The sequence below is a fragment of the Salvelinus alpinus genome, chromosome 13 (genome assembly GCF_045679555.1).
Source record: "Salvelinus alpinus chromosome 13, SLU_Salpinus.1, whole genome shotgun sequence".
NCBI classification, from domain to species: Eukaryota; Metazoa; Chordata; class Actinopteri; order Salmoniformes; family Salmonidae; genus Salvelinus; species Salvelinus alpinus.
Genome location: NC_092098.1, coordinates 3,894,104 through 3,913,870, shown reverse-complemented (window position 1 = coordinate 3,913,870; position 19,767 = coordinate 3,894,104). Strand labels below are relative to the sequence as shown.

Below are 19,767 nucleotides of genomic sequence, written 5' to 3'. Positions count from 1 at the left end.
CAATTAACAGGTGTGCCTTGTTAAAAATGTATTTGTGGAATTTCTTTCCCTCTTAATGCATTTGCGCCAATCAGTTGTGTTGTGACAAGGAAGGGGTGGTATACAGAAGATCAACCTCTTTGGTATAAGACCAAGTTCATATTATTGCAAGAACAGCTCAAATAAGCAAAGAGAAACAACAGTCCATCATTACTTTAAGACATGAAAGTCAATCTGGAAAATGTCAAGAACTTTGTAAGTTCCTTCAAGTGCAGTGGCAAACACCATCATGCACTATGATGAAACTGTCTCTCGTGTAGTTCCCACCATGAAGCATGGAGGACGAGGTGTGATGGTGTGGGGGTGCTTTGCTGGTGACACTGATTTATTTTGAATTCAAGTCACACTTAACCAGCATGGCTACCACAGCATTCTGCAGCGATACGCCATCCCATCTGGTTTGCGCTTAGTGGAACTATAATTTGTTTTTCAACAGGACAATGACCCAACACACCTCCAGGCTGTGTAAGGGATATTTGAACAAGAAGGAGAGTGATGGAGTGCTGCATCAGATGACCTGGCCTCCACAATCAACAGACCTCAACCCAATTGAGATGGTTTGGGATGAGTTGGACCGCATAGTGAAAAGCAGCCAACAAGTGCTCAGCATATGTGGTAATTACTTCAGACTGTTGGAAAAGCATTCCAGGTGAAGCTGGTTGAGAGAATGTCAAGAGTGTACAGAGCTGTCAAGGCAAACGGTGGTTACTTTGAGCATTCTAAAATGTATTTAGATTTGTTTAACACTTTTTTGGTTACTACATCATTCCATTTGTGTCATTTCATAGTTTTGATGTCTTCTATTATTCTACAATGTAGAAAATATAAAAAATAAAAACCCTTGAATGAGTAAGTGTGTCCAAACTTTTGACTGGTACAGTATGGTGAAGGTTCTATGGCCGTATGGCAGTGTGAAGGTATTACCATATTGGTTATACCAATAAGTTTAAATGAACAGGAGATACAGTAGGTGACCACAGGTCGATGTCAATGTTACTTGTTTGTATTACTCTCCACCTATATTTTTTACATAGTAGTTAACCCCATCTACAGATCGGCAATGATTTCCCATTTTAGACCAGGTTGAATATGACTGAAAAAGCCGCTTTTTAACAAACACTGACAACAAATAACACATTGTCTAATGTGGCAAAGACACCAGTTATACCATATACAGTCAGATCCAAGAGAATTGGCACCCTTGATAAAGATGAGCAAAAAAAGACTAAAATCATTATTATGAGCTATGCTCAATAATTTATTTTAAATGTTTTTGTATTTTAACCCCTTTTTCTCCACAATTTCGCATCGGGAGGTGGAGGTAGAGTCATGCGTCCTCCGAAACATGACCTGCCAAACCATGCTTCTTAACACCCGCCCGCTTAACCCGGAAGCCAGCCGCACCAAAGTGTAGGAGGAAAGGAGGTGTAGGAGGAAACATCGTTCACCTGTTCACCAGCCTGCAGGCGCCCGGCCCACCACAAGGAATCGCTGGAGCGCAATGAGCCAAGTAAAGCCCCCCCAGACAAACCATCCCCTAACCCGGACAACGCTGGGCCAATTGTGCGATGCAGTGCCTTAGACGCTTTATAGTTATATTATATGTAGATTAAGGATATCAAGGATCTGGAAAGGTTGGATGGTCCTTCCAAAGAAGGGCAACAATTGGTAGAAAATCAGACATTGAATATCACTTTGAGCATGGTCAAGTTATTAATGACACTTTGGATTGTGTATCAATACACCAAGTCACAACAAAAAGATACAGGCATCCTTATAAACTCAGTTGCTGGAGATGAAGGAAACCGCTCAGGGATTTTACCGTCAGGCCAATGGTGACTTTAAAACAGAGTTTAAAATGGCTGTGATAGAAGAAAACTGAGGACGGATCAACAACATTGTAGTTACTCCACAATATTAACCTAATTGACAGAGTTAAAAAGAAGGAAGCCTGCACAGAAATCCTGTTTGCAACACGGCACTAAAGTAATACTGAAAAAATGTTGCAAAGCAATTCACTTTAGTTCTGAAAACAAAGTGTTTGGTGGAAAATCCAATGCGGCACATTACGGATTTGTCACGTTCCTGACCTATTGTTCCTTTTTCTGTTATTTATTTAGTTGGTCAGGGCGTGAGTTGGGGTGGGTTGTCTTTGTGTGTTTTTGTTTAGTCTAGGGGTGTTGTATGTGTATGGGGTAGAGAAGAGTGAGGTTGTCTAGTTATGTCTATGGCTGCCTAGATTGGGTCTCAATCAGAGACAGCTGTCATTCATTGTCTCTCATTGGGAGCCATATTTAAGGCAGTCATAGGCAGTAGGCTTTTGTGGGTAGTTGTCTATGTTGAACGTTTGTTGCTTGTCTGTGCACTTACGTTATTTAGCTTCACGGTCGTTTGTTGTTTTGTTAGTTTGTATATAGTGTTCGTTTTGTGTTTTCTCTCTCTTCTGAATAAAAGAAGATGTATTTTGCACACGCTGCGCCTTGGTCCAATCTCTGTCAAGAAGACGACCGTGAGAGAACTACCCACCAACCATGGATCAAGCAGCGTGAGAGGAACCAGGACTCGTGGACTTGGAAGGAAATATTGGACGGAAAGGGACCCTGGGCTCAACCAGGAGAATATTGCCGCCCCAAAACTGAGCTGGAGGCAGCGAAAGCGGAGAGGCGGCGATATGAGGAGGCAGCACGGAAACAAGGCTGGAAGCCCGTAAGTCAAACCCAAAAATTTATTGGAGGGGGTCTCTCGGGTAGTTTAGTTGGGTCAGTCGGGAGACGTGAGCCAACTCCTCCTGCTTACCGTAAGGAGCCGGTGAGGGCGGATTTGGAGGTGAGTGACGCAGAGACAGTAAAGGAGTTAATGGAGAAATTGGAGGAGAGAGTTATGAGGGATGTACTGGTTTGGTGCATGAGGCACGGCATTCGTCCGAATGAACGTGTTGGTGAGTTAATGTCACCGGGAACAGCTCTCCATACTCGTCCTGAGGAGCGTGCTAGCCGTCTGGTTAAGACAGTGCCTACAGCACGCACAAAGCCTCCTGTGCGTCTCCAGAGTCCTGTGCGTCCTGTTACTGCTCCTCGCACTAGCCCTGTGGTGTGTGTTCCCAGCCCAGTACCACCAGTGCTGACACCACGCACCAGGCTTCCAGTGCTTCTCCAGAGCCCTGTTCCTCCTCCACGCACTCTCCCTGTGGTGCGTGTCTCCAGCCCAGTGCCTCCAGTCCCGGCACCACGCACCAAGCCTCCTGTGCGTCTCCAGAGCCCTGTACGCACTGATCCTTCTCCCCGCACTCGTCCTGAGGTGCGTGCCCTCAGCCCGGTACCACCAGTTCCGGCACCACGCACCAGGCCTATAGTGCGCCTTGAGAACTCAGTGTGCCCTGTCCCTGCTCCCCGCACTAGCCTTGAGGTGCGTGTCTCCAGTCCGGTACCACCAGTTCCGGTACCACGCACCAAGCCTCATGTGCGTCTCCAGAGCCCTGTACGCACTGTTCCTTCTCCCCGTACTCGCCCTGTTGTGCGTGTCCTCAGCCCGGTACCACCAGTGCCGGTACCACACATCAGGCCTATAGTACGCCTTGAGAGTCCAGTGTGCCCTGTTGTTGTTCCCCGCACTAGCCTGAAGGTGCGTGTCCTTAGCCCGGTACCTCCAGTTCCGGCACCAGGCACCAGGCCTACAGTGCGTCTCAGCCGGCCAGAGTCTGCCGTCTGCCCAACGGCGCCTGAACAGCCCGTCTGCCAAGCGGCGCCTGAACTGCCCGTCTGCCAAGCGGCGCCTGAACTGCCCGTCTGCCAAGCGGCGCCTGAACTGCCCGTCTGCCCAACGGCGTCTGAACTGTCCGTCTGCCAAGCGCCGCATGAACTGCCCGTCTGTATTGAGCCTTCAAAGCCGCCCGTCTGCCATGAGCCTGCAAAGCCGCCCGTCTGCCGTGAGCCTACAGAGCCGTCCGCCAGACAGGAGCCGCTAGAGCCTTCCGCCAGACAGGAGCCGCTAGAGCCTTCCGCCAGACCGGAGCAGCCAGAGCCTTCCGCCAGACCGGAGCAGCCAGAGCCTTCCGCCAGACCGGAGCAGCCAGAGCCTTCCGCCAGACCGGATCAGCCAGAGCCTTCCGCCAGACCGGATCAGCCAGAGCCTTCCGCCAGACCGGATCAGCCAGAGCCTTCCGCCAGACCGGATCAGCCAGAGCCTTCCGCCAGACCGGATCAGCCAGAGCCTTCCGCCAGACCGGATCAGCCAGAGCCTTCCGCCAGACCGGATCAGCCAGAGCCTTCCGCCAGACCGGATCAGCCAGAGCCTTCCGCCAGACCGGATCAGCCAGAGCCTTCCGCCAGACCGGATCAGCCAGAGCCGTCAGCCAGACCGGATCAGCCAGAGCCGTCAGCGAGCCATGACCAGCCAGAGCCGTCAGCGAGCCATGACCAGCCAGAGCCGTCAGCGAGCCATGACCAGCCAGAGCCGTCAGCGAGCCATGACCAGCCAGAGCCGTCAGCGAGCCATGACCAGCCAGAGCCGTCAGCGAGCCAGGATCCGCCAGAGCCGTCAGCGAGCCAGGATCCGCCAGAGCCGTCATCCAGCCAGGATCCGCCAGAGCCGTCATCCAGCCAGGATCCGCCTGCCAGCCAGGATCCGCCTGCGAGCCAGGATCCGCCAGCCAGCCAGGATCCGCCAGCCAGCCAGGATCCGCCAGCCAGCCAGGATCCGCCAGCCAGCCAGGATCCGCCAGCCAGCCAGGATCCGCCAGCCAGTCCGGAGCTGCCCCTTATCCTGGTGCTGCCCCTTATCCTGGTGCTGCCCCTTATCCTGGTGCTGCCCCTTATCCTGGTGCTGCCCCTTATCCTGGTGCTGCCCCTTATCCTGGTGCTGCCCCTTATCCTGGTGCTGCCCCTTATCCTGGTGCTGCCCCTTAGTCCGGTGCTGCCCCTTAGTCCGGTGCTGCCCCTTAGTCCGGTGCTGCCCCTTAGTCCGGTGCTGCCCCTTAGTCCGGTGCTGCCCCTTAGTCCGGTGCTGCCCCTTAGTCCGGTGGGGTTAATTTGGAGGGTGGCCATTTGGAGGAGGCTACGAAAGCGGGTAGTGACTATGGTGGGGTGGGGACCACGACCAGCGCCAGAGCCGCCACCGTGGACAGACGCCCACCCAGACCCTCCCCTAGACTTTATGCTGGTGCGCTCGGAGTTCGCACCTTAAGGGGGGGTTATGTCACGTTCCTGACCTATTGTTCCTTTTTCTGTTATTTATTTAGTTGGTCAGGGCGTGAGTTGGGGTGGGTTGTCTTTGTTTGTTTTTGTTTAGTCTAGGGGTGTTGTATGTGTATGGGGTAGAGAAGAGTGAGGTTGTCTAGTTATGTCTATGGCTGCCTAGATTGGGTCTCAATCAGAGACAGCTGTCATTCATTGTCTCTCATTGGGAGCCATATTTAAGGCAGTCATAGGCAGTAGGCTTTTGTGGGTAGTTGTCTATGTTGAACGTTTGTTGCTTGTCTGTGCACTTACGTTATTTAGCTTCACGGTCGTTTGTTGTTTTGTTAGTTTGTATATAGTGTTCGTTTTGTGTTTTCTCTCTCTTCTGAATAAAAGAAGATGTATTTTGCACACGCTGCGCCTTGGTCCAATCTCTGTCAAGAAGACGATCGTGACAGGATTACCACAGTCTGTATTTTCAAGCATAGTGGTGGCTGCATAATGTCATTGGTATGCTTGTAATTGTTAAGGATTGGGGAGTTTTTCAGGATTAAAAAAAAAATTACGGAATGGAGCTAAGCACAGGCAAAATTCTAGAGGAAAACTTGGTTCAGTTTGCTTTTCACCAGACACTGGGAGCTGAATTTACCTTTCAGCAGGACAATAACCTAAAACACAAGGCCAAATCTACACCGGAGTTGCTTACCAAGAAGACAGTGAATGTTCAAATTACACTTTTGACTTAAATCTGCTTGAAAATCTATGGCAAGACTTGAAAATGGTTGTCTAGCAATGATCAACAACCAATTTGTCAGAATTATGAAAATAACCATTGTTCTTTTCAAAGATTGTACAATCCATGTGAGCAAAGCTGTTAGCAACTAACCCAGAAAGACTCACAGCTGTAATCCCTGCCAAAGGGGATTCTAACATATACTGACTCAAGGGTATAATTACTTATGTAAATTATTCATTTTCAAATTCAAATTCATTTTCAACAATTCTGTAAACATTTCTAAAAACAGGTTTTCACTTTATCATTATGGGGTAGTGTGTGTAATAATTTTTAATACATTTTGAATTCAGACTGTAACAACAAAATGTGGAATAGGTCAAGGGGAATGGATACTTTCTGAAGGCACTGTATACAGTGGGGAGAACAAGTATTTGATACACTGCCGATTTTGCAGGTTTTCCTACTTACAAAGCATGTAGAGGTCTGTAATTTTTATCATAGGTACACTTTAACTGTGAGAGACGGAATCTAAAACAAAAATCCAGAAAATCACATTGTATGATTTTTAAATAATTAATTTGCATTTTATTGCATGACATAAGTATTTGATCACCTACCAACCAGTAAGAATTCCGGCTCTCACAGACCTGTTAGTTTTTCTTTAAGAAGCCCTCCTGTTCTCCACTCATTACCTGTATTAACTGCACCTGTTTGAACTCATTACCTGTATAAAAGACACCTGTCCACACACTCAATCAAACAGATTCCAACCTCTCCACAATGGCCAAGACCAGAGAGCTGTGTAAGGACATCAGGGATAAAATTGTAGACCTGCACAAGGCTGGGATGGGCTACAGGACAATAGGCAAGCAGCTTGGTGAGAAGGAAACAATTGTTGGCGCAATTATTAGAAAATGGAAGAAGTTCAAGATGACGGTCAATCACCCTCGGTCTGGGGCTCCATGCAAGATTTCACCTCGTGGGGCATCAATGATCATGAGGAAGGTGAGGGATCAGCCCAGAACTACACGGCAGGACCTGGTCAATGACCTGAAGAGAGCTGGGACCACAGTCTCAAAGAAAACCATTAGTAACACACTACGCCGTCATGGATTAAAATCCTGCAGCGCACGCAAGGTCCCCCTGCTTAAGCCAGTGCATGTCCAGGCCTGTCTGAAGTTTGCCAATGACCATCTGGATGATCCAGAGGAGGAATGGGAGAAGGTCATGTGGTCTGATGAGACAAAAATAGAGCTTTTTGGTCTAACTCCACTCGCCGTGTTTGGAGGAAGAAGAAGTATGAGTACAACCCCAAGAACACCATCCCAACCGTGAAGCATGGAGGTGGAAACATCATTCTTTGGGGATGCTTTTCTGCAAAGGGGACAGGACGACTGCACCGTATTGAGGGGAGGATGGATGGGGCCATGTATCGCGAGATCTTGGCCAACAACCTCCTTCCCTCAGTAAGAGCATTGAAGATGGGTCGTGGCTGGGTCTTCCAGCATGACAACGACACAAAGCACACAGCCATGGCAACTAAGGAGTGGCTCCGTAAGAAGCATCTCAAGGTCCTGGAGTGGCCTAGCCAGTCTCCAGACCTGAACCCAATAGAAAATCTTTGGAGGGAGCTGAAACTCCGTATTGCCCAGCGACAGCCCCGAAACCTGAAGGATCTGGAGAAGATCTGTAGGGAGGAGTGGGCCAAAATCCCTGCTGCAGTGTGTGCAAACCTAGTCAAGAACTACAGGAAACGTATGATCTCTGTAATTGCAAACAAAGGTTTCTGTACCAAATATTAAGTTCTGCTTTTCTGATGTATCAAATACTTATGTCATGCAATAAAATGCAAATTAATTACTTAAAAATCATACAATGTGATTTTCTGGATTTTTGTTTTAGATTCCGTCTCTCATAGTTGAAGTGTACCTATGATAAAAATTACAGACCTCTACACGCTTTGTAAGTAGGAAAACCTGCAAAATCGGCAGTGTATCAAATACTTGTTCTCCCCACTGTATGTGACTCACCACCTGGATTCGGTCTAATGTAGCAAAATGTGAAAGTGTTTTTTACATCGATAAAAGCAGAGCCACAGAGCTACAAAATGGTATATCATACACTGCATTTGAGCAACAATGGGAAAATAATTTCGCTTCGCTTCACTTCGCTCCACAGGTAGTATTACATTTAATTTCATTTCATTTCATTACAGTACAACGGTTTGATTTGTTTGATCTTAGCAATTTCTTCTTAGCTAGCTACATAGCCGTCTTTGTATCAAAGATAATTGTGTAGTTTAGAGTAATTATCGAGGTTAGCTAGCCAGCTATTTTCGTCTGCCGCGCCGCCGTTCTCCTACCTAGTCAACACTGCTAGCTAGCCAGCTAGCCAACTCCTACCGAATAGCAGCACTGTAGAAACTATTACATTACAATGGAACAACCTGATTAGTGTAGTGTTAGCTAGCTACATAGTTGTCTTTGCTGTCTTTGTATCCAAGATAATTGTGTAGTTTAGAGTAATTATCGAGGTTACCTAGCCAGTTATCGAGGTTACCTAGCCAGCTACACTTTCAAACAAAGTCAACAACGCAGCCACTGCTAGCTAGCCTACTCCACCAGCCAGCAGTACTGTATCATTTTAGTCAATAAGATTTTTTGCAACGTAAGCTTAACTTTCTGAACATTCGAGACGTGTAGTCCACTTGTCATTCCAATCTCCTTTGCATTAGCGTAGCCTCTCCTGTAGCCTGTCAACTATGTGTCTGTCTATCCCTCTTCTCTCCTCTCTGCACAGACCATACAAACGCTTCACACCGCGTGGCCGCTGCCACTCTAACCTGGTGGTCCCAGCGCGCACGACCCACGTGGAGTTCCAGGTCTCTGGCAGCCTCTGGAACTGCCGATCTGCAGCCAACAAGGCAGAGTTCATCTCAGCCTATGCTTCCCTCCAGTCCCTCGACTTCTTGGCACTGACGGAAACATGGATTACCACAGATAACACTGCTACTCCTACTGCTCTCTCCTCGTCTGCCAACGTGTTCTCGCACACCCCGAAAGCTTCTGGTCAGCGGGGTGGTGGCACTGTGATCCTCATCTCTCCCACGTGGACATTCTTTCTCCCCTGACCCATCTGTCTATCGCCTCCTTTGAATTCCATGCTGTCACAGTTACCAGCCCTTTCAAGCTTAACATCCTTATCATTTATCGCCCTCCAAGTTCCCTTGGAGAGTTCATCAATGAGCTTGACGCCTTGATAAGTTCCTTTCCTGAGGATGGCTCACCTCTCACAGTTCTGGGTGACTTTAACCTCCCCACGTCTACCTTTGACTCATTCCTCTCTGCCTCCTTCTTTCCACTCCTCTCCTCTTTTGACCTCACCCTCTCACCTTCCCCCCCTACTCACAAGGCAGGCAATACGCTTGACCTCATCTTTACTAGATGCTGTTCTTCCACTAATCTCATTGCAACTCCCCTCCAAGTCTCATCCAACACTTCCCACACTGCCCCTACTCGGATGGTATCGCGCCGTCCCAACCTTCGCTCTCTCTCCCCCGCTACTCTCTCCTCTTCCATCCTATCATCTCTTCCCTCTGCTCAAACCTTCTCCATCCTATCTCCTGATTCTGCCTCCTCAACCCTCCTCTCCTCCCTTTCTGCATCCTTTGACTCTCTATGTCCCCTATCCTCCAGTCCTCCCCTCCTGCTCCGTGGCTCGACGACTCATTGCGAGCCCACAGAACAGGGCTCCGGGCAGCCGAGCGGAAATGGAGGAAAACTCGCCTCCCTGCGGACCTGGCATCCTTTCACTCCCTCCTCTCTACATTCTCCTCTTCTGTCTCTGCTGCTAAAGCCACTTTCTACCACTCTAAATTCCAAGCATCTGCCTCTAACCCTAGGAAGCTCTTTGCCACCTTCTCCTCCCTCCTGAATCCTCCTCCCCCCCCCCTCCTCCCTCTCTGCGGATGACTTCGTCAACTATTTTGAAAAGAAGGTCGACGACATCCGATCCTCGTTTGCTAAGTCAAACGACACCGCTGGTTCTGCTCACACTGCCCTACCCTGTGCTTTGACCTCTTTCTACCCTCTCTCTCCAGATGAAATCTCGCGTCTTGTGACGGCCGGCCGCCCAACAACCTGCCCGCTTGACCCTATCCCCTCCTCTCTTCTCCAGACCATTTCCGGAGACCTTCTCCCTTACCTCACCTCGCTCATCAACTCATCTTTGACGGCTGGCTACGTCCCTTCCGTCTTCAAGAGAGCGAGAGTTGCACCCCTTCTGAAAAAACCTACACTCGATCCCTCCGATGTCAACAACTACAGACCAGTATCCCTCCTTTCTTTTCTCTCCAACTCTTGAACGTGCCGTCCTTGGCCAGCTCTCCTGCTATCTCTCTCAGAATGACCTTCTTGATCCAAATCAGTCAGGTTTCAAGACTAGTCATTCAACTGAGACTGCTCTTCTCTGTGTCACGGAGGCGCTCCGCACTGCTAAAGCTAACTCTCTCTCCTCTGCTCTCATCCTTCTAGACCTATCGGCTGCCTTTGATACTGTGAACCATCAGATCCTCCTCTCCACCCTCTCCGAGTTGGGCATCTCCGGCGCGGCCCACGCTTGGATTGCGTCCTACCTGACAGGTCGCTCCTACCAGGTGGCGTGGCGAGAATCTGTCTCCGCACCACGTGCTCTCACCACTGGTGTCCCCCAGGGCTCTGTTCTAGGCCCTCTCCTATTCTCGCTATACACCAAGTCACTTGGCTCTGTCATATCCTCACATGGTCTCTCCTATCATTGCAATGCAGACGACACACAATTAATCTTCTCCTTTCCCCCTTCTGATAACCAGGTGGCAAATCGCATCTCTGCATGTCTGGCAGACATATCAGTGTGGATGACGGATCACCACCTCAAGCTGAACCTCGGCAAGACGGAGCTGCTCTTCTTCCCGGGGAAGGACTGCCCGTTCCATGATCTCGCCATCACGGTTGACAACTCCATTGTGTCCTCCTCCCAGAGTGCTAAGAACCTTGGCGTGATCCTGGACAACACCCTGTCGTTCTCAACTAACATCAAGGCGGTGACCCGTTCCTGTAGGTTCATGCTCTACAACATTCGCAGAGTACGACCCTGCCTCACACAGGAAGCGGCGCAGGTCCTAATCCAGGCACTTGTCATCTCCCGTCTGGATTACTGCAACTCGCTGTTGGCTGGGCTCCCTGCCTGTGCCATTAAACCCCTACAACTCATCCAGAACGCCGCAGCCCGTCTGGTGTTCAACCTTCCCAAGTTCTCTCACATCACCCCGCTCCTCCGCTCTCTCCACTGGCTTCCAGTTGAAGCTCGCATCCGCTACAAGACCATGGTGCTTGCCTACGGAGCTGTGAGGGGAACGGCACCTCCGTACCTTCAGGCTCTGATCAGGCCCTACACCCAAACAAGGGCACTGCGTTCATCCACCTCTGGCCTGCTCGCCTCCCTACCTCTGAGGAAGTACAGTTCCCGCTCAGCCCAGTCAAAACTGTTCGCTGCTCTGGCACCCCAATGGTGGAACAAACTCCCTCACGACGCCAGGTCAGCGGAGTCAATCACCACCTTCCGGAGACACCTGAAACCCCACCTCTTTAAGGAATACCTAGGATAGGATAAAGTAATCCTTCTAACCCCCCCTCCCCTTAAAAGAGTTAGATGCACTACTGTAAAGTGGTTGTTCCACTGGATATCATAAGGTGAATGCACCAATTTGTAAGTCGCTCTGGATAAGAGCGTCTGCTAAATGACTTAAATGTAAATGTAAATGTAATTGGGCTTTGAAAGTTGTTCAACTTGTAAACTCACTTTTGAGAAAATCACCTTTGAATGTTTTGGTATCTAGTGAAGAGCTCTTTGTCTACACCCATTCAGCATCGTTCACAACCTCGTCAGCTTTCACCCCACCCATCTCATTTCGCTCGGAGCACACAGTTGACGCTTTGGCCGATGATTTGTTTACTTCTGGATAACATGAAAACAGCCTAACCAGCACTGCTGGCAACAAATTCATTACGCTTTTTTCCAGACGTTTACTGACACCGGCCATATTCAACCGGTGATGTATACATGTAATGTAACGTTAACTAACGAGCCAGCCAGCTAACGTTAGCTAGTTAAACAACAATTTAGCCTAGGGGCCAGGGAAAATGTTGGCCTTTTATAAACGCATTTCATGCAATTCTACATCATTTGACTGGAGACTGGAGGCTACTTTGACAATGACAAACAGAATCTGAGAGCAATAAAAACGACATGGTCTTTAATCCATCAATAGCCTAGGTGTGTGGAGACACATATTGTATGCTACAATACAAGGAGGAAATTATAGCCCTAAAATTGCTTTCCAGTTTCAATGGCTCACCCAATGATGCACAGCTCACTCTCTGGTGATGGCTGATGCGGTCGTGCCAAAAGAGAGTCTCTCTCAACAATATTTGAAAGTTGATCAAATATTTTGGTAGCCCACAGCATAGTCTTCTCTTTTCAGCAGAAGCTATTTGCTTTCCAACCTGTATTTTCCCTCGATTGTATTTGAAATATGGCAGGTCCTCACCAGACATCACTGGCAACGTCACCTATGGGCACAAACCATTGTCATTGCAGGCAATCTCAGTGCTGTGCATTACAGGGAAGACATCCTCCTCCCTCATGTGGTACCCTTCCTGCAGGCTCATCCTGACATGACCCTTCAGCATGACAATGCCACCAGCCATACTGCTCATTCTGTGCATTATTGCTTGCAAGACAGGAATGTCAGTGTTCTGCCATAGCCAGCGAAGAGCCCGGATCTCAATCCCATTGAGCACGTCTGGGACCTGTTGAATCGGAGGGTGAGGGCTAGGGCCATTCCCCCCAGAAATATCCGGGAACTTGCAGGTGCCTTGGTGGAAGAGTGGGGTAACATCTCACAGCACTGACAAATCTGGTGCCGTCCATGAGGAAGAGATGCACTGCAGTACTTAATGCAGCTGGTGGCCACACCAGATACTGACTGTTTTTTTTGACCCCCCCCCCCCCCCCCCTTTTGTTCAGGGACACATTATTCAATTTCTGTTAGTCACATGTCTGTGGAACTTGTTCAGTTTGTCTCAGTTTGAATCTTATGTTCATACAAATATTTATACATGTTAAGTTTGCTGAACATTAACGCAGTTGACAGTGAGAGGGTGTTTCTTTTTTTGCCAAGTTTAGGTGTGAAATATAGGTCACCGGGTGAATAAGGTTAGGAATCCAAGGATTAGACCATTTGCTATTTTGTAAAAGATCACTCTTTCCATTCCATTGTCTAGGAAAGGAGGAGACAATGTAACATTTGACTCTAGTGGGACTCGAACCCACAACATTTGAATCGCTTTAACAATTTCACCTAGAAGGCCAATGCGCTATCTATTGCCCCACAGAGCTTGTCTGATAACAAGCCAATTTGAGAATCTTACGTGTGCCGGACTAAGCCCGTCTCCATCAAAGTAAGCTAGTTAAACAACAGTGAACAAGGTGCTAACACTGCCTAACATTAGGTTTTAACTAGAAAAGCAAACAGCTCTGGGAAACAAATAATAACATCCTCTAGGGAGCCAGCTAGCTAATGTTAGCTAGCTAGCTAACAGTACACTTTAGCTTAAGACATATAGCTAGCTAGCTAAACAATGAAACTAGCTAGGTAAACAACGTTTAAGATCACACGCACGTCATGTTAGCTAATGAGCCAGCCAGCTAACGTTAGCCAGTTAAACAATTAACAAAGTGGCAACAATGCCACAGTGCTGGGAGCTAACCAACCAGGTCCAATGTTAGCTAGCTAACATTAGACAAACTAGAAAAGCAAATGGCTCTGGGACACAAATAACGTAAGATAGGGAGCCAGCCAGTTAACGTTAGTTAGCTAGCTAACAGTACACTTTAGCTTGAAATGAAACCACTTCGTAAAAATTTGAGATGTGTAATATATGAAAATGTAGCTACCTAACGCTAGACTATCAACATGCATCATGGACACATCTCCCTGTCAGGAATGCCATCCTTACATGCTGACCAGACCGGACACGTCACGTGCGTTGCAAAATAAATGTAGAAATCCTTGTTATTCAATTATTGCACCGACACTGCTCGCGCGCGCCAATGAGCGTCTGTGACGCCAAGGGCTAAAATAGAACTCATTCCTATTTTTGACGCAGATCGCGCTGCAAGTCCTGCCTCTCCCATCTCCTCATTGGTTTATAGAAGCAGGTACCCACGTGCCATCTCCTCATTGGTTATACCCACATGGGTGAATGAAAGACGAACTGTTTTGCCGGTAGTCTGGGTAATACAATGAAAGTTTAGATGCGATCACCATATAAATTAAACGATGAAAAAGCCTGGAAGGAGGAGAGATGACTAGAAACGATTCGGTTGGCCGTTTTATGTGTGGATTCATTGTCGGAGTAGAGGTCCTTGTGCATTTCAGGTAAAATAACAACTCAATGTTTATATCCCAGGACAAATTAGCTAGCAACAGCAAGCTAGCTAAATAGGACAAATTAACGTTAGCTAGCAGGTGCAAGCTAACTAGCTAAATTGCCATACATGTTTAATGCTTTTCGACCTGTCCCCAAATGAATGTCATTGGTTCAGAGTTTGTTTTGATATTTTAACCTGCATGTCGTGATCGCGTTTGGTGTGGGGGGGGAAAAATACATTTATGCACGATAGCGCACGCGCGCAGCCGGTTTGGGTTCTGTGTTAGTTTGAAGACGTAATCCGGAGACAGGTGTTTTCTCCATCTCTTTAGCTATCATACTCTAATTCCACTGATTTCAAAACTTGATCCTCCAGAAAATGGAGAGCAACACTTATGCAGCTCCACTACACAATACGTTTATAAAAAAAGCCGCGTTTGACAGGATTACCAACACAGACTGACGAGCTCAAATAGTCAGAAGCTTTCTTTATGGCAGACCAATCCAAACTCCTCTCTCGGCATGTCCAGCCCACATTATCTCAGCCAATCATGGTTAGTGGGAAGGTTGCTAAGTTTTTCTGTGGCTTAACCAACAAGGCTCGTAATTGAACAACTTTATTAATATTTACAGATGGCATACAAGTTTGTTATTAACGCACATGAAAGTTCACATGTTCGATTAGGCATTTTTGCCAAAAAACGCATTTGATTTAAAAAAAATAATGTTTACGTTCAAACTGCTCTCCTGTGAAGTGGTGACTTGCGACGCATGCCTAGTTTCCTGAATCGGGTCACATATAGTAAGTAGTATATACCTCAGAGTACATTATAAACATTTATTTAACTAGGCAAGTCAGTTTAGAACAAATCCTTATATACAATGACAGCCTACACCAATTGTGCACCGCCCCTCCCAATCACAGCCGGTTGTGATACAGCCTGGATTCGAACCAGGGTGTCTGTAATGACACCTCTAGCACTGAAATGCAGTGCCTTAGACCGCTGGGCCACTCGGGAGCCAAAAATTTGAATTTGATCTTGCGTTGGATAGGTCTGCATTCTCTCCTGTTCATTCAACTCTTTAGTACAGGGGTGGATTTGGAATAGGGCATGTGCCAGGGGTGGATGATTGAGGAGGAGGGAGGAGGTGGACAGTGGCGAGGCGTACCGCTCCTTGTGATTATTGGCCCAGCAGTAATGATAGCGTTTCCTGATGCAGAGTTTGATTCCGACCTCTCTGAGACGTCCCGCTTCTTTCTACTACCACAGATCTGTGGAGACAATACAGGGATATGTGGCTTTAATCCAAATATTTTTGCTTTGAGTTCAAATTACCTGCATGTTACTAAAGGTACCAAGTCATTGCTTTGTTTCTCATCTTGGTGTGATTGCCTTTTGGACTAATATTGCCAGAGGTCACCCTCAGAACCTTACCGGCATGAGCATGGGGCAGTCATCGGCTCGACACAGCTTGGTAACGCAGTGCAGGAAGACGGTAGACATTTTCTGGTTCTTGTGCTTGACAAAGCGAAACACTTCAAAGGCAAAACGGCCCATTTGACTCTTCCCATTCTCAAACACAGTTGTCTGTGGGTCTTTGTCACAGCTGGTTCAGAAACAAAGGCAAAACAACAAAACAGATCGGAAAAACCACACAACCGCACTGTTCAAGGAAATTGCTTCAGAGAAACATGCATAAGAATTACCTAAAGAAGAGGTCATAGCGAAGTTCATCATTTGGATTCCCAGAGGCAGTGGTGTAACAGTAGTCCATCAGAACATTCCATCTATTTTAGCAGGGAGAAGGAAAAATATGGTAAATGGTCATTAAAATAGGTATGATTGCGCAACTAGGATCAAACAATCTAAAAGAGGGGTCTGGTCTTATCACCTCAGGACAAGGTTAGCATTGAGTCACTGAGGATTAGGCTCCGTCCCTTTCAGTCATGGCGTCTGTCCTACCATGAGTTATCGGCAGGGATAGTAGGTCAGTGACAGAGGGGCCCTTGCAAACAAGTCCCCATTGGCACGATGTGGGCTAAAATATTGTCCCCATGTAGGCTGCCAACATTTGGGCCAATGAGCCTTTGATCATTGACTAAACATTGGCCACCAAGGCATTTGCCCTTTGTTTCCCAGTGTGGGAAGCCCATATGGAAAGGCAGCCCTCACTTTGCCTGAAAAAAGGCCATATTTTCCCAGCAACATGCCCACATTGGCCCGTGTTGGGCTGGTGTGGGCTTGTTGTGATCTGGCCCATGTTAGGCTGTTGTGGGCTAGCCCATGCCAACCTTATCCACAGAATACCCACATGGGGCCAATGGGGTGATGTTTGTGGGGCGTTTGTTAATTGACACAGTAGTGACACAGTTAATAGTGTTATGGGCCACTCCTCTTGAATTTCCCTTTGATTTTTGTTTTAGTTCTTTATTTGGTCAAGAAGAGATAAAAATGTAATGAGCCTGTATAATTATCCCATGGTCCTCTGTATCTCAGTTGGCAGGCCTGCACCACGAGGGGGCTAAAGATTCAAACTTTAGCCCCCTCAGTTTTAGTTTTATGTTCCTATTTAAAAATAGCTAAAAAGTTTTAAATTATTGAGTGACAGGTTGGCGCCCAAAAAAAATCAATCTCCGCAGCACTGTGTCAGGATTATGGACAGGGCGCTCTGCGGTGTGTGAAGTGTCGGTTTCACCTAGGGGGTCATAAAAAGGGTTGTACCCAAATGTTTGGTGACTTAGAATAATGTATTATGCTTATGTTTTATTAATAGAATGGGAGGGGTTAAAACACCCCTCCCTCCTTACAGTTACAGGGTTTTAGACTACTGATTAACAATAGATATATTCATTGTAGAAGTTTAGTATTGTTCTACATTTGTATTTTAGTTCTCTCTCTCTGCCTCATTATAAAGAGGCCCTTAGACAGAACTCTGCAGGGGAGTGAAGGAGATAAGACTTGGTAAACATTCCACAATAGGTCAACTTTGGGGGAAGGGGACATTTACTGCTAAGTGTTTAGCTAACAATAAAGGCCCTGTTTATACAGCTTTGTAGGCATGGTTTTGGTCCCAGGAGTAGAGGATGATGATATAGGCAGTGACATCACCAGGGCGCGACTTAGGGTTTAATAAAACCACTGGAGACCTTTTGTTTGATGCAGAACTTACTCAGAAACATGCGTGCTATGTTCCTGTTTGTCAACTTCTGTCTGCAATTGCATTAATAAAGGTTTTGAAGGATTTAATTAAAGATATTGTCATAATGCTAATTTCACCAATGAACCAATGATTGACAAAGAAGGACGTAAGGAACGAACCCTAACATTTGGCGAGCCAGCCAGGAGTGAGTGTCACCGCGGTTGGTAGAGATTCCACACCACGTTGCCAGAGCTCAAAATTAAATAAGGTAAGCAGACACCCGTTTAATCTAAGTCTGTAATTAAATGGCATTTACTGGTGTGGTTTCCCTCTAACAAGTAAGTGGCACCTCACTCAATCTAAATTATAGACATACGCTTTGAATATGATATAGTCGGATCTTAGTTTAGAGAAAGTACGTAACGGGCTATTGGTGGAATGCATGAGGTCAATATAAGATGAATGAAACGAAAGCTTGATGATTTTATTTTTATTTGTTTACTAGTTATTTTATTGTGAAGAGGTGGTTTGAGAGACCATCTGAGGCATGCCCTATCTACGGAGGGGTTGCCGGTTATGAGTTAAATACTAGTTAGTTTTGCAGAGGTGAGTCAGCGTTATTCATCTAATTTTATTTGTTAGAAGTAATTCAGCGACAATTACTCATACTAGTTCTTTGTTTATTTGTTAGAGACAATTCATGCGACAATTGTCCGGTTTTACTTTGATTTGTTATTTGGGTTGTAACTCGGGCGACAATTCTAGATCATTTTATTTTGTGGAGTTTATTTTGTAGAAGTACCTCGTGAATTAATTGAGTTGTTTATGTATAGTGCGTTGTATGTTTCATTGTTTGTTTGTCTGTGGATTATGGCGGGAGTTATTGGGTAATGGCCCAATAGTGGAATACAAAGTTAGGAGTAGGACAGAAATTATTTTAATAAAAGGTTGACCGTATTCATTAGTGACTATTTCCTACCATAGGACAGTATTGGAAATGTACAACCCCTTAGTATATCAGTAAGAGAATTATACAGACGTCCTGTAGAAGAAAAAAACCACCCATAGGATAGGACTTTAAATTTACCATGCGGTTGTCTCTGAGGCCGTGTGGGAAATATATTTGAGTATAAATAGAACCATTTATTATAGCCAGGATCAAGTGAGAGTACAATTAGGATTACAGTATCACCCACTGTTATTTACAACACACTGAATGAAGATAGACAAGAAGTTATATAGGCATATTCCTACATATTACACCCACTTTAGGACAACCTTATAGAAAAACACATTACACGCAGACAATCTAAATAAAAAGCCGGAGCATCATGGCACAGTCAAACCAGGATGAGGAGATGGGAGCAATGAAGCCTGTCACACCTGTTGAATATATGAAAAATAAGTTTCCTGCTGTGGAATTTACAGACACTTTTAAGAAATGGCATGTCTGGACAGAGATGGCAGGAGAAAATAGATATCCAATGGCTGGTTCATTCAACAAGACTAGGTTGGATTTAGTCAAGGAGATAATTCAGACAGGAAGAATGGATAAGGAGAAGGGGATGAAGAAGAAGTGCCCTTGTATCAGAAACTGTGATGTGGATGATGGTGCTGGAAGAAAAAAAGAGGCACAGTTCCTGGAGGGAGTTTGGTGATATTGAGGTTATACGGCCCCTACCAGACCATTGATCAGCGCAACAGGCAGTTTTATTAGCTCTGACCACAGCTTGTGAATTGGGGGAAGGGAAGCCTTTACTGGCTACTCTGACTCAGCCTATGTTAGTAAGACCTTTAAACAGGACAACATTCACAAGGCCACAGGGCCAGAAGGATTACCAGGACGTGTACTGTGAGCATGCGCTGACCAACTGGCAAGTGTCTTCACTGACATTTTCAACCTGTCCCTGACAGTCTGTAATATCAAAATGTTTCAAGCAGACCACCCTGTGCCCAAGAACACTAAAGTGTTCACGTCTGCAGCCATGAAGTGCTTTGAAAGGCTGGTCATGGCTCCCAACACCATTATCCCAGAAACCCTAGACCACATATGTCAGAGTCAAGGCCCGCGGGCCACATCCGGCCCGCGAGAAGGTTTTTTACGGCCCCTGGGATGATCTTGATTTATTATTAGAACCGGCCCGCAGACCGCAGCAAGCCGGCAGCCCGCAGATCTTTTACACGCACCAATACTACATTTCCCACA

General features: G+C 46.7%; 1 protein-coding gene across 1 annotated transcript in view; it reads right to left on the bottom strand.

Moving 5' to 3' along the window:
• The window catches only part of LOC139536652 (zona pellucida-like domain-containing protein 1), a 49,056-nt gene that overhangs the window by 3,672 nt on the left and 25,617 nt on the right, over positions 1-19,767 (bottom strand). The window contains exons 7-9 of the mRNA XM_071337284.1: positions 16,129-16,209; positions 15,857-16,028; positions 15,591-15,693 (exon numbers count right to left, since the gene is read on the bottom strand). Coding sequence (XP_071193385.1) covers positions 15,591-15,693; positions 15,857-16,028; positions 16,129-16,209 — 356 coding nt within the window. The remainder of the gene's footprint in view (positions 1-15,590; positions 15,694-15,856; positions 16,029-16,128; positions 16,210-19,767) is intronic.